This window comes from Coregonus clupeaformis, chromosome 11, assembly GCF_020615455.1.
Source record: "Coregonus clupeaformis isolate EN_2021a chromosome 11, ASM2061545v1, whole genome shotgun sequence".
Lineage (NCBI taxonomy): Eukaryota > Metazoa > Chordata > Actinopteri > Salmoniformes > Salmonidae > Coregonus > Coregonus clupeaformis.
In genome coordinates, this window is record NC_059202.1 from 39,580,121 (window position 1) to 39,595,524 (window position 15,404).

The 15,404-nt window shown below is 43.8% G+C and overlaps 1 protein-coding gene across 1 annotated transcript in view; it reads right to left on the bottom strand.

The window, feature by feature from the left end:
* Positions 1-15,404, bottom strand: part of LOC121577098 (reelin-like) — a 248,718-nt gene that overhangs the window by 178,385 nt on the left and 54,929 nt on the right. Inside the window, 1 exon segment of the mRNA XM_041890873.2 lies at positions 11,136-11,243. Coding sequence (XP_041746807.2) covers positions 11,136-11,243 — 108 coding nt within the window.

Here is a 15,404-nt window from a genome sequence, read left to right on the forward strand (position 1 = left end):
GTCAGCCCAGTCCGGCCCGTTCCTGCTCCCCGCACCAAGCCAGGGGTGCGCATCATCAGCCAGGTCCGGCCCGTTCCTGCTCCCCGCACCAAGCCAGTGGTGCGTGTGTCCAGTCCGGCACGGCCCGTGCTTGTTCCACCGGTGCCTGGTCCGGCACCGGTCAGCTGCTCCACGCCACTCCGGAGCCAGAGCAGTTCGATCCACCGTCGTCGGGTCCAGCTCCAGTCAGCGGTTCCAGTCCAGACCCAGACGTCAGAACCCTCTCCAGGTTCGGGGTCTCCCACACCAGGGTCCAGACAGGGCTTGGTACGTCGTGGGAGGAAGGAGAGGGGAAGCAGCGCGCCGAGGTCCAGACCAGACCAGGGGCGCAACGGGGAGGTGGAGAGTAAGTGGTGGTCACACCCGGATCCGCCTCAGAGGCGGAATGCCCACCCGGCCCCTACCCTGTTATGTTTATGTGGCGCGGTCGGAGTCCGCACCTTTGGGGGGGGTACTGTAATGCCCTGACTCTGAGGACTTGTATTTGTTGAGTCAGGGTGTGTATTTTCCGTGTTGTGTGTTGCTATGTTGATTTCTATGTTTTAGATCTAGCATGTGCAGATCTATGTTGGTCGGGGTGGTTCCCAATCAGAGGCAGCTGTTTTTTCGTTGTCTCTGATTGTTGTGGGATCTTGTTCCGTGTAAGGTATGTTGTGTGTATGCTACCTTGGACTTGTTGTTTTGTCGTGGTGTTTATTCGTTAAATAAACATGTATGCTTATCACGCTGCGCCTTGGTCCTTCTCGTTCGTAAACGATCGTGACAGGTCCCATATTCATAGCACACAGTGTGACTCTACAAATTTGTTGGATGCATTTGCTGTTTGTTTTGTGCCCAATATAAATGAATGGTAAATATTGTATTGTGTCATTTTGGAGTCACTTTTATTTTAAATAATGAAAGTGAAAAAGTTACAGAGACATAAAAAAAAGCCATTTGTTTTTTAATGTAGGCATATAGACTATAACAATTATAGTCTCACAAATGAAATAAAGTTTAAAATGCAGTTTATGCACTTTAAACTTTTTTTCATTTGGGAAACTATCATTTTTATATATAATCTATTTTATTCCATGATATTGTTGATACAAAATAGATTTGTGTTGACTGTGATTAGGGTATGGGAATATAAGAGCATCTGCTAGACTAAATTAACAAACGGGGCATGCATAGCTCACCACATGATCCTCAAACCAAAGACTGGCCAAACTCTTGTTTCTAAAGGTGAATTCAAAAGCACCGTATAAGCCTAATAAGACATGTTTTGTTTCATTTTATACAGCCTAAATGCGAAATGTATAGGCATGTTGTTGAAGTGCTGTTGCGCTCCTGCCAGCCTGTAGCGTGTCACAAATGCTTCACAATTTGTTTCTTAAATGGTAGGCTTGAAATAATAATAATATAGCCTAAATCATTCCTTCTTAGGCTACTTGGCTTGCTCCTGACTGATTTAGAGTTAATATGTTGTTGAGTAGCCTGGTGAAATGTTGAACATAAATTGAAAGTGACAGAATCACATATTACTTCTCAAGCAAAGTCAATGTTTTGTCTCCTCGGCTATAGAAGGTTGTAGCAGAGCCTGTTAATGTCAGAGACAAACCAAAGAAATCTCATATGCATCGGAGTCATGTCTTTCCCCAACATTGTAGATCGCTTCATATAATCAGGTCCATTTAATTTTACATCAGCAAGAGCAGGGCAGGCCAGGGCTCATGATTGGGATAGCCTATACATTGCAGTGTGTAATGCAGTGAAGCCTAGATTTTTATACACCATCCCAGCAGCACAAAAACTCAGTAAGGAAGTACATTTTCTTATAAATATAACTTTGCCTTGTGCTTCTCCGAGTATGCTCTTCATATAGCCTAGGCTATGGATCATTTGATTGAGACCACACTAGGCGCACGTGATATTGCGCACCCAGCAGAGAATCAGGGATGAGGGGCAGCATCAGGCACACATCGAGATACAGTGCATTCGGAAAGTATTCAGACCTCTTGACTTATTCCACATTTTGTTATGTTACATCCTTATTCTAAAATTGATTACATTGTTGTTGTTTTTCCTCATCAATTTACACACACAATATCCCATAATGACAAAGCAACACAGGTTTTTAGACATTTCTACAACCGCCCCTCGTAAATATAACATTTACATAAGTATTCAGACCCTTTACTCAGTACTTTGTTGAAGCACCTTTGGCAGCGATTACAGCCTTGAGTCATATTGGGTATGACGCTGCAAGCTTGGCACACCTGCATTTGGGGAGTTTCTCCCATTCTTCTCTGCAGATCCTCTCAAACTCTGTCAGGTTGGATGGGGAGCGTCGCTGCAGAGCTATTTTCAGGTCTCTCCAGAGATGTTCGATCGGGTTCAAGTCCGGGCTCTGGCTGGGCCACTCAAGGACATTCAGAGACAGTCTGAAGTACTGAGTGCTCTGGAGCAGGTTTTCATCAAGGATCTCTCTGTACTTTGCTCCGTTCATCTTTCCCTCAATCCTGACTAGTCTCCCAGTCCCTGCCGCTGAAAAACATAACCACAGCATGATGCTGCCACCACCATGCTTCACCGTAGGGATGATGCCAGTTTCCTCCAGACGTGACACTTGGCATTCAGGCCAAAGAGTTTAATCTTGGTTTCATCAGACCAGAGAATCTTGTTTCTCATGGTCTGAGAGTCCTTTAGGTGCCTTTTGCCAAACTCCAAGTGGGCTGTCATGTGCCTTTTATTGAGGAGTGGCTTCTGTCTGGCCACTCTGCCATAAAGGCCTGATTGGTGGAGTGCTGCAGAGCTGGTCGTCCTTCTGGAAGGTTCTTCCATCTCCACAGAGGAACTCTGGGAGTGAGTGACCATCAGGTTGACCATCAGGTAACCATCAGGTTCTTCGTCACCTCCCTGACCAAGGCCCTTCTTCCCCGATTGCTCAGTTTGGCCGGGGGCCAGCTTTAGAAAGAGTCTTGATGGTTCCAAACTTCTTCCATTTAAGAATGATGGAGGCAACTGTGTTCTTGGGGACCTTCAATGCTGCATAAATTTTTTGGTACCCTTCCCCAGATCTGTGCCTCGACACAATCCTGTCTCGGAGCTCTACGGACAATTCCTTCAACCTCATGTATTGGTTTTTGCTCTGACATTCACTGTCAACTGTGGGACCTTACATAGACAGGTGTGTGCCTTTCCAAATCATGTCCAATCAATTTAATTTACCACAGGTGGACTCCAGTCAAGTTGTAGAAACATCTCAAGCATGATCAATGGAAACAGGATGCACTTGAGCTCAATTTCGAGTCTCATAGCAAAGGGTCTGAATACTTTTTTTTATTTTAATACATTTGCAAACATTTCAAAAAAACTGTTTTTGTTTTGTCATTATGGGGTATTGTGTGTAAATTGTTGAGGAAAATGTTTTATTTTATCCATTTTAGAATAAGGCTGTAACGTAACAAAATGTGGAAAAAGGGAAGGGGTCTGAATACTTCCCGAATAGACTGTATAATAAGCAACTAATTCTCAGACACTGAGCAATGTCAAATGTAATCGATTACAAATTACATGACCCTCCCCTGGACTAAATAAAAAAATACTAAACCCTCCCCTTAACTGAAATGTAAAAAGCCCTCCCCAATTTTCCTCCGGGTAACAATTGTGTGAATTCCGACCGCTCCCTTTTATAATTGTGTCTTCTTCTTATTGCACATTTATAAAACACAGACTAGACAGCTAGTATAACAGTCTATGGCTAAAATGCTGCTAGTGACAGGTGGTTCTGCACTGCCACGCAACAAACTGAGATACATTTTCCAGAATCAATGTTCATTGATACTCCTGTTTTAGTAGTGTCTGCTCTGCAAGCAGTTTAAGTAGTTGAGACATTAAAAGGGTATCGTTAGAAAGGTTAACTTCTCCTCTATTACAGTAAAATAATGTCTCAATGTCTTTCGGTGTCCACATGACTGACCCTGTTGGACCAAACCTCAAATGCAAATAGTGAGTTGAAACCGCTTGTCAGAGAGGAGGAAGTGATCTCTCATATTTTTTGATGTGAGTGGCAAGGGGAGGGGCTTGGTGTGTGTGTAAATGGGAAGGTGCCCAGTCAGAGCAGAAGGAGCGAAGGAGACGAGACCAAAAAGACGAAAACAATTAATCATTAATGTAAACGCTCATAAAATATTGAAATAAATTATTATTGTGATACAGGCATTTGGAATATTGTGCTGAAACATACATTCGAATTAATCAAATTAATTTGCCCTTGACTGAGTCTCCATGAGATTTGACTTGGCAGAGTTCTCAAGGTTGGCACTGTTTAACTGTAAGTCTGCTTTTCTTTCACATGAGCATCCTGCATGTCAGCATCAGTTTCAGTCTGTGTGCGCATGTTAGGAGAATGTGAATATACTTCAGAGTATGTGAGTGTGTGTGTGTCTTTGTGTGTGTGTGTTTGTGTCTTTGTGTGTGTGTGTGTTTGTGTCTTTGTGTGTGTGTGTGTGTGTGTCTTTGTGTGTGTGTGTGTTTGTGTGTGAACATTCATCATTCTCTAAGTGGCACAGTCAGGGAGCAGCCTGATCACAGGGAGAGGGTGTATGAGTATGAATCTGTGTGTGTGTGTGTGGAAGTGTGTGTGTGTGTGTGTGTGTGTGTGTGTGTGTGTGTGTGTGTGTGTGAGTGTGTGTGTGTGTGCATAGCAGCTTGATCACAAAGAGGGCAGAGCTTTTGAAGTCTCACAGGGACTGACAGCTCCGAACCACATGGGAACCACTTCCCTCTCCTCCCTCCACCCCTCCATTGCTCTTTACCCCACACTCTTCTTCTCTCCCTCCCCCCTCTCTTCTCCACCCCTCCACTCTTCACTTTCCCCTCCCTCTCTCTTTATCCCTGCTTTCTCTCAGCATCATCTCCCGCTATCTTTCTCCACTTGGATGCTCTGATTGAAGCATGCGGAGAAGCATACAGACACAGTGGTGCTCTCTCTCTCTCTCTCTCTCTCTCTCTCTCTCTCTCTCTTTTTTTTTTCTTCTCATCTCTCTCTCTCTCTCTCTCTCTCTCTTTTTTCTTCTCATCTCTCTCGCTCTCTCTTTTTTTTCTTCTCATCTCTCTCTCTCTCTCTCTCTCTCTCTCTCTCTCTCTCTCTCTCTCTCTCTCTCCCTCTCTCTCTCTTCCTCTACTCTCGCTCTTCCTTTACCTCTTCCTCTCCCCCTCACTCTCTCCTGGGACTGTAAGTACAGAAGACACACAGGCACAAACACAGGCTCCTGGAACCTATCTAACATCTAACACACCAGGTAGTGTGTCTGTACATAACATCATGATGGGCTGCCATCTCTCATCTCCCCGACAGCTAACTGACATCCAATCTGACTCCACAGCAGAGAGGGCCCTGACACTGACCTTCAGCCTTCACTATGATCAGTGTGTAAGGGTGTTTGTACACGTGTGTGTGTGTACACGTGTGTGCCTGTGTGTGTTAGAGAGAGAGAGAGAGAGAGAGAGAGAGAGAGAGAGAGAGAGCGAGAGAGAGAGAGAGAGAGAGAGAGAGAGAGAGAGAGAGAGAGAGAGAGAGAGAGAGAGAGAGAGAGAGATGAGAGGAAGGCGGAGTTGCCTGCGTGTCACCCCTCATCCCTCAACCACAGGTGAAGGTGCAGAGGGATATTTAATCCATCATGTATTTCTTTATCTGTGTGTGGGTGGAGTGGCTGTTAAGAGGTGCACTTTGTCACAGTGTGTGTGTGTGTGTTTGACTGATCCTCTCTCGCAGGCACCAAACACGCCCCACAAATACCTCAAGACATGCAAATTAAGGAGAATGTAAACGGAGCGCTCCAAATGAGACATCCATCAATGACTGAAGGTTCCATCCGACTCAGCATCACTGCAGCAACACCAATCACACACACTGTCACTGGGATTGATGGAACGCTGCTCATTCCATCCTCTTTTCACCTGGCATCACTTCTATTTCTCCTCCTCCCTCCATCCACCCTCTAGTCTTTCACTAATTCCCCCTCTCCTAACTCTTTCCTCTGCCTCTCTCACTAATTCCTTCTCGCTGTCTGGTTTTCATCCGTCACTTTCTTGTTATACCCTCATGCTCATCTTTTAGCAATTTTCTGCAATTACACATCTCTGCTTTCTCTGTAATCCCTCTCTTTCCTTCTCTCTGTCCTCCTTCCCACCATCTCTCTCTCTCGCTCTCTCCGCTCCTTTACTCTAATGTCTCTGCCCTCTTTATTTGTCTATCTGCACTCTCTCTCTGTCTCTCAAGCATTATGTTCTCTCAGTCTCTGTGACATTTCCAAAGCGCTTTCTTGATCACAACAAGATCTCATGATTTTACCAATTTGACTTCCCCGACGTCCCCCGTGTAGCTCAGTTGGTAGAGCTGGCGCTTGCAATGCCAGGGTTGTGGGTTCGATTCCCATGGGGGGCCAGTATGAGAAAAAAATAATAAGAAGAAGAAGAATAAATAATAAATAAAATTTAAAAAATATAATAAATGTATGCACTAACTGTAAGTCGCTCTGTATAAGTGCGTCTACTAAATGACTAAAGTGTAAAAATGTCCTCAGGACATGGACAGATGTCCAATTTCGAAGTCAGTCTTGAGCAATCTGCTAGCTTAATCAATAGTTGACTGCAGAGAGCCTTACTGAATCCTTTCCCTCCCGACATGCCTGGGTTTCAAATGCATTACACAAGAAGTGACATTACAGAGGCTTTCTTTGTTTCAGTAAATGATGATGCATCTGTGAAACATTTTGCATTCATTAGTGGTGCAGCTACAAATCAGTGTAACTGTGACATTGCTTTCTGAGTCATTATACACACTGCGGGGTCCTATAGATAATTTAATCACTTCTGTTTAATTATGTGTGTGCGTGCGTGTGTGTGTGTTTGTGTGTGTGTGTTTATGTGTGTGTGTGTGTGTTTGTGTGTGTGTGTGTGTTTGTGTGTATGTGTGTGTGTGATTGGTGTGCGTGTGTGTGTGTTCGGTGTGTGTACAGAAATTACAATTCACACACATACGCATGCACACAAACACATCAAGGACGATGCCAATTTTAAAGGGCAAATATAAACTGTATGAGTTTCCTTTTAGAAGCCAAAAGCCTTGGAATGGAAAGAAAGGGTTTATTAATGGAATAAAAGTCAAAAGAAGGGAAACACAAAGTGATTGAAATTCAGTTGAAATTCTCGAGCAGCTCACTGAGTTTAAATCTCATGCTGCTTTTCTGGCAACAGGGTGTGTAAAGAAAGAAATCCCCTTCTAAACGCGGATGACTGAGCACAGGAACACACACACATGAACACACAGACAATCATTTAATGCATAAAGATGCAAAATGCAAATGTCTCTAAGAAGATATTGTCACGTTGTAAAATAAATAGTAAAAAAGTAATTAAATAATCATTTTATACAGCATTGTGTCTATCTACGTTCTCTCTCCTTGCAGTACGGCACATTTAAAATAAATCAGCTCTTGTGGTTGTTACAGATCAGCCAAACTATGGGTCCTGTGAATACACTACAGTACACTACACTTAAACTTCAATAAAGACCAGAGTCAATGGACACTATGTTACCGCTCTCAATAGTGCCTGGCTGCCTAACATAACATTGTTTTCTGTTCCAGCATGTCACCATGTAGCTAACCATAGAGCAGAGGTAGCGTAGCATGCTAATTACTACACCATAAAGTGCTGTGGTTAGCCAGCCACCCATGTGCTTGTGCAAGAGCCTGAACCTCAGCTCAGAGCTACATACAGTAGGAGTTAAAGGCACTTTATGGGATATTTACAGGCATTTTTATAACTTTTTATGAGTTATCATTTACATTTCTCCAGCCCAGTCTCCCGGTTTAAATGCCAGGGCTGCTGTTTGGGTGAAATACAAATCCCAGATTGTAGCTTTAAGCACTAAGCTAACCACATGTCACTCACCCAAGGCTCAAACCAGAGGCCATATAACCATGGCATTGGCATACTCCAGTCTGCCATAACTGGTACCTATAATCTGTCCCTCAAACACACGCACACGCACTCACGCGCACGCACTCACACGAACACACACACACACACGCACACACACACACACACACACACACACGTACGCACGCACGCGCGCACACACACACACACACACACACACACACACACACTACAGTCCCGCCCAAACTGGCACCTCCGTCACACTCTTGCTAATCCGACAATGAGTGGGTGTTGAGTTCTTACAACCCAGTAAAAGTTCAGGCTCAAAGGTTTTTTCATTTTATGGAGAATGTAGTGTGGCTGTGGTGTGTTGTTTTTCAGAGGGAGTGGAGTGATATAAAGAGGCAAGGCATTTCTGTGTCTCCAAAGTGTGTTTGTGTGTGTATGTGTATGTGTGTGTGTGTGTGTGTGTGTGTGTGTGTGTGTGTGTGTGTGTGTGTGTGTGTGTGTGTGTGTGTGTGTGTGTGTGTGTGTGTGTGTGTGTGTGTGTGTGTGTGTGCGCGCGCACTTATGTGTCTACCTGTGTTTCTCTGTGTATGTGGTACAGTATATGGATGTATGATCTCTGTGATTACTTGTAGTTGTTCAGAGGGAACTCTTATGACACTGTATGGAATTGTCCTCTTATGAATGCTGTCTTATCTCTATTGCACCCAGCCCACCCCCTCAGGTCATCACACATAGATGGATGTTGGTTGGTTTTATTACCTTTGGTTTGGTCTGTGGATTGGTCAACAATAGATTTGGAATACAAACAAGTCAGATCTGGCAGATCTGGTCTGTTATGTTCATGCTTTGCTTTGTAACTCTAAGATCTTCATGCCTAGAATAATGCTTTATAATGCTTGTTTATGCTTTGTGAAACTTAAGCTTATGCTTTGTATAATGTAATCATTCGTTTTACAATGTTAATTCAATCTATTTGCCTTTGATAGACAATTCTTAGACCTTTCTTGATTGCCTATTACTATAACTCAACTATAATTTCTTGCATATTGCTAAATCATCTTTATGGAGTCAGATAAACATTGTATTATGCTAATTGCTTAGTCTTATTATGGGTCACATGTGAGGTATATATAATATACAGTACACATATCACATATTACCCCACTATAGACATTAATTGGTTAAAGGACACATACAGACAGAATATATCTGTCTGCCACTCTGCTTCTCTTCTTTCATTTTCTCCACTCTCTAAAACTGTGCTCCCTCTCATCCTCTTTCTCCTTTCAGCCTAAATGACAGAGAGAGAGAGAGAGAGAGAGAGAGAGAGAGAGAGAGAGAGAGAGAGAGAGAGAGAGAGAGAGAGAGAGAGAGAGAGAGAGAGAGAGAGAGAGAGAGAGAGAGAGAGAGAGAGAGAGAGAGAGAGAGAGAGAGAGAGAGAGAGAGACTACAGGAATCAGAGCAGAGCCACTGAACACATACCGTCAGTGCTTGACTTGGGATGAAAGAAGTGCAGATGCTATCTTTTTCCAAGTCTGTCCATTAGATTATGTTCACCAAAATTCACAAATGGTACGCTATAGAGTCCATGACTTCTCTATGACTTTAACCAAATTTTCATGACTATTATTAGAGCCTACGTGAAAAAGTAAGCATTATTGACACTTGAAGACTGCTGTATCTGATCACATGTAGGCCTTCCATCTCCTACTATTGTGCCCTTGATCAAGACACTGAACCCCCCCCAACAAAGTTGTCAGCATGTGGTGAACCCTCGAGCTGGAGAGCTCCTGAGTATGCAGGCTTGGCTTTTGATCCTGCCCTGAAACACCCTAGTCTGCTTATTAAGGTCCTGTTGAGCAGCTGATGTTTAGGCTACAATATGGTTAGACCAGGGTTTGAACAAAAGCCTGCACACCCAGTAGCTATCTTGGAGGATGGTGGCCACGCTTGATATAAAATATTGCAACATTACAACCAAATACTTTTGTTTTTATCAAATTATTCCCTCATTCAATGAATCAGGGATCAAATGGATAAGGTAGGATACTTCAAAACAAGGTATCTAACTAGACATGTTTATATATAAGGCTCAAATATTCATGTTTCAGGGGAGATCTATGCACAGCAAGTTATTTGTCAATTATGCCACGTCGTCGCAATTACACGGCTACTGTTTAATAGAGGGGAATCCCAGTTTTTCAACAGTGCAGATTTATTTAGTGGAAAGAAGGCAACAACGACATGAATGCTTAGTTAGCTATAGTTAAGTAGAGAGATAACTACTACAAGTTATGTTTAGAATTGGCTATCTAGTTAGTCTGCCTGTCATTATACCTGCTGCTGAAATGTCGCGCTCTCTCTCACATGCAGCGCACATTTTGCACTGAACTTCAAGCCCATGGCTAACGCTGACGGTACAGATTAAGCTATGACATTACAGACGTGTTTTCACAGAACTTCCCATAATTCCATCTTTGGAAAGTTCCAAAAGCAGTTCCCAAGAAGAGCTGCATGACCTTTTGTGTACATATGACTGCTTGACCTGTACACTAGCTGAGGGTGAATTGTCAATACTACAGTCTACTACAGTATGATCCATTGGATTTGGTTTCTTTCTCTATTGTCCATTGTTCCAACTATTGTCTAAATGATAAGTCTTCTCTTTATAATGTATTTCCCAAATAATTTAACAGAACATATTGTACCTCTATGGTATTTCCCCCCTCTATGGACAGATCTCAGTTTTTGTTCTTTCTACCATTAATCAGTAAGAGTGTATAAACCCCAACCCCAGGCCACATCATCCCCAGACTCAACCCCAGTCTCATCCATCATAGCCTGTCTGATGGGCTGTGTGTGTTCTTTGGGTTGTGAGCAGTCTGACTGAGTCTGGACTGGGATCAGAGGCCTGTGGAGGAGGAACTGGAATACACTAAAGTGGTTTCCTTTCATTCATTCATTTATGCATTGTTCTGTAACCATAGGGGACAAGTGATTTGCCAGTAACTGCTGATCAAAGAAAGGAAATCATATAATAGTCCACTATGGAATATTCAGTTGATTATTCGTCTTTTAGGTCTAAGCGTCATAGTAGATGTCATTCATTGGCTATCATATTGTTACTGAGGATGTCAAGAACTGATAGGTTGACTTACCGAAGCCGAATGCAGCAGGAGCAGGGATAGGAGCAGACTGGACAGGAGTGGACGTATAGAGACCGGTCACCAGCAGACCATCAAAATACGTACTGGTGGAGACAGTCACTGTGGAGAGACAGAAAGAAAAAGGAGTGTGAGGTGAGAGAAGCACTGCTTTACCCAAAGAAAATGAACCGAATCAAATTCGTTTCTGTAAGTTATTTGGTAATCTTTTCTTCACCCACTCACACACATTGAAATAAACACACAAAGAAGCAACCAACAGGCAAAATAGTAAATTCCTAACAGCGTGTTGTAATAGAGAGCATTAGTAATGGCTTCTTTTTGAAGGCACTAACTCCGCCATGCACGGCCCAGATGGCATCCCTATCCACGTCCTCAGAGCATGCGCAGACCAGCTGGCTGGAGTGTTTATGGACATATTTAATCTCTCCCTATCTCAGTCTGCTGTCCCCACTTACTTCAAGATGTCCACCATTGTTCCTGTACCCAAGAAAGCAACGGTAACTGAACTAAATTTATATCACCCCGTAGCACTCACTTCTGTCATCATAAAGTGCATAGAGGCTAGTTAAGGATCATATCACCTCTACCTTACCTTACCTGACACCCGCCCCAATAGATCCACAGACGATGCACTCGCACTGCACACTGCCCTATCCCATCTGGACAAGAGGAATACCTTTGTAAGAATGCTCTTCATTGACTATAGCTCAGCCTTCAACACCATAGTACCCTCCAAGCTCATCATTTAGCTCGGGGCCCTGGGTCTGAACCCCGCCCTGTGAAACTGGGTCCTGAACTTCCTGACGGGCCGCTCCCAAGTGGTGAAGGTAGGAAACAACACCTCCACTTCGCTGATCCTCAACACAGAGGTCCCACAAGGGTGCGTGCTCAGCCCCCTCATGTACTCCCTGTTCACCCATGACTGCATGGCCACGCACGCCCCCAACTCAGTCATCAAGTTTGCAGACGACACAACAGTAGTAAGCCTGATTACCAACAATGACGAGACAGCCTACAGGGAGAAGGTGAGGGCCCTGGCGGAGTGGTGCTAGGAAAATAACCTCTCCCTCAATGTCAACAAAACGAAGGAGCTGATCGTGGACTTCAGGAAACAGCAGAGGGAGCACGCCCCTATCCACATCGACGGGACCGCAGTGGAGAATGTGAAAAGCTTAAAGTTCCTTGGTGTACACATCACTGACAATCTGAAATGGTCCACACAGACAGACAGTATGGTGAAGAAGGCACAATTGAGAGCATCCTGTCAGGCTGTATCACCACCTGGTGCGGCAACTGCACTGCCCGCAACCGCAGGGCTCTCCAGAGGGTGGTGCGGTCTGCCCAACGCATCACCGGGGGCACACTGCCTGCCCTCCAGTACACCTACAGCACCCGATGTTCACCCCATTATCATCCAGAAGGTGAGGTCAGTACAGGTGCATCAAAGCTGGGACCGAGAGACTGAAAAACAGCTTCTATCTCAAGACCATCAGACTGTTAAATAGCCATCGCTAGCCGGCTACCACAAGGTTTTTCAACCCTGCACCTTAAAGGCTGCTGCCCTATAAACATAGACATGGAATCACTGGTCACTTTAATAATGTTTACATACAGCTTTACTCAACTCATATGTATATACTTATGCTATTCTACTGTATTTTAGTCACTGCCACTCCGACATTGCTCGTCCTAATATTGATATATTTCTTAATTCCATTCTTTTACTTTTAGATTTGTGTGTGTTGTTGTGAATTGTTAGATACTACTGCACTGTTGGAGCTAGGAACACAAGCATTTCACTACACCAGCAATAACATCTGCTAAATATGTGTATGTGACCAATAAAATTAGATTTGGTTCGATTTTTGCCCAAAGCCTATGGTGAAATTAAGTGGGTTTTTGGAGGGGTTTTGGATAAATGCTGAAAATAAGGTCTGTGGTAAACACTGACTTAAGTTTTGTTCTATGAGATAATCTTCATCAACTAACGTCACTTTTAGTGAATTTTGAAGCATTTATGTAATGTAAACAAGCACATAATGCAGATAAAGGCTTCATAATTCATAAAGGTCATGTTAACTTACTGATGTTATCTCATAGAAAAAAAAGCCTGTGTTAACCTCAGACCTTATTTTCAGCGTTTATCCCAAATTCCTATTCTTTCCCCATTAATTTCCCCCATATAAATGGCTGAAGGAACCAGAGGTGACTAATATAATATGAAGATATTATGAAACACTTTGGGCTCAAGCCAGAGGTATGGCTCTAATTTCATTACCTCCCTGTAAAGTATCTTAATCACCAATTACGGTAAATGCAAATTACTTACAGAATCAAGATCAAGATCAACAACAACACTAGGTCATAGTCCTGTAATTATTATGATAGAAATCATACAAACACAGGCCCACCTCTCCAGTAACACACAGTAGACTACATACTGATACTAGATAATTAACCAGTGTGATGTGTATCTATCTGGCAGAGAACATGCCCCACACCAACACCCCTCTAACACCCTCCCTGCTGCGAGCCTAACGAGCACAGAGCACAGGTGTTCACGAGGGTCTGGCAATTAGAGAGGGGGGAGGGGTGGAGGGTAAGGGGTGTGAGGTGAGAAGGAGTCCCCTGGGGGAGGGAGGGAGGGGGTAGAAATATATAATTAGTAAAAGTAATGATATTTATATGGGAGAGAGGGAAGGGAGAGAAGGAATAGGCGGAGGAGAGGGAGAGGTGGGGGCACATATGTGTGCAGGTGCTGGGCAGTCCCGGAGGTGGGGGGTTGCAACCAGTCACAGATGCCAACTATGACAAATGTTACTCCACCCAACAAATAAGCCTAGGGAGAATGGCTTGCTTTGGAGGTCTGAGTCACACACCAGGAGTGTTATGTTATCTGATCTAACCACCCACTGTTCCACAGTAGTGATCTACAACAATATACTTGCTGGGGAAATCACAGATCCTTATTGATGAGCCAATGAAAGGAGATTGATGAGCTAATCAGCAATAAGTTCAAATCTCACAGTGTTACTCAGGGACAAGTCAATCCATGCCAGGTAGCCACAGTGTAGCCCCAATCTATCAACTGTGTATCCAGCAGGTTAACTAGCTATTGATTTTCTGTGTAAATCTAACTCTGAGTGACAGGACCACCGTACCACAAGACTACATTACTGGAGTTACTGTAGAACCTCACTAGCCACAGCATGTCACGCCCAAACTCAGGGGACGCTTCAATGTTGAGTCAGGGTGTGTATATTCTTTGTTGTGCGTTTTCTATGTTTATTATCTAGTATGTGTATTTCTATGTTGGCCGGTGTGGTTCCCAATCAGAGGCAGCTGTCGCTCGTTGTCTCTGATTGGGGACCATACTTAGGCAGCCTATTGGCACTGTCTAGTTGTGGGATCTTGTTCCGTGTAAGGTTTGTTGTGTGTGCTACCTTGGACATCACGTTTTGTTTTGTTTGTTGTTTTGTCGAGTCGAGTGTTTATTAAGTTAAATAAACATTTACGTATATCACGCTGCGCCTTGGTCTGACCCGTCATTCAACGAACGTGACACAGCAGGACTATATCAATGGAGTAAAAACACCACAGGACAACTTCACTGTAATAAAACATCACTGGACTATTTGACTACATCACTACATCATTGACAGACTGGCTCTGTGGTTACCGGCTTGGCCTGGTGCCAACCAGACAGATCCTATGGCAACGAGGGGAAAACTAAAGCTCTAAAGGAATACAGTACACTCCCAAAACTAATATGTGTATGGCTGGGTTCTTCACGTTAAAGAAGAAAGAGAGAGGAAAGAGAGAAGAACCAAAGCTGACCCGGGATTCCCCTTCAGTTTGTGGGGAACTGGGTGAAGGATGAAAGACAGAGACTTGTAGTGTTGTCTGTAATACAGGCTGGGTCTGGGTCTGTTTAGGTTTTTGGGGAAGCAAACTTCTGTGACCTCATGTCTCTCTGTATGTCTATCTGTCTCTGTCTGTCTCCGTCTACGGATGCTTGCGGTTCCAGTGGTGGACTTCATGACCCAAGTTGAAATGTAAATAATAAGTTCATTGAATTTGGTCTGTGTGTGTCGTTGTACACGCATGTTCGCTCTCCACCCTGTATTTAGAGCCCAGAGGTAGTCTTTCTCCCTGTCTCTCCCCACGTCTCTCTCCAAACTGGATGTTTTTCCTGCAATTGTATTTTGAAATCTGCAAAAGGTAAACCAACAGCCACAATCAACCATAGAAATATAATCC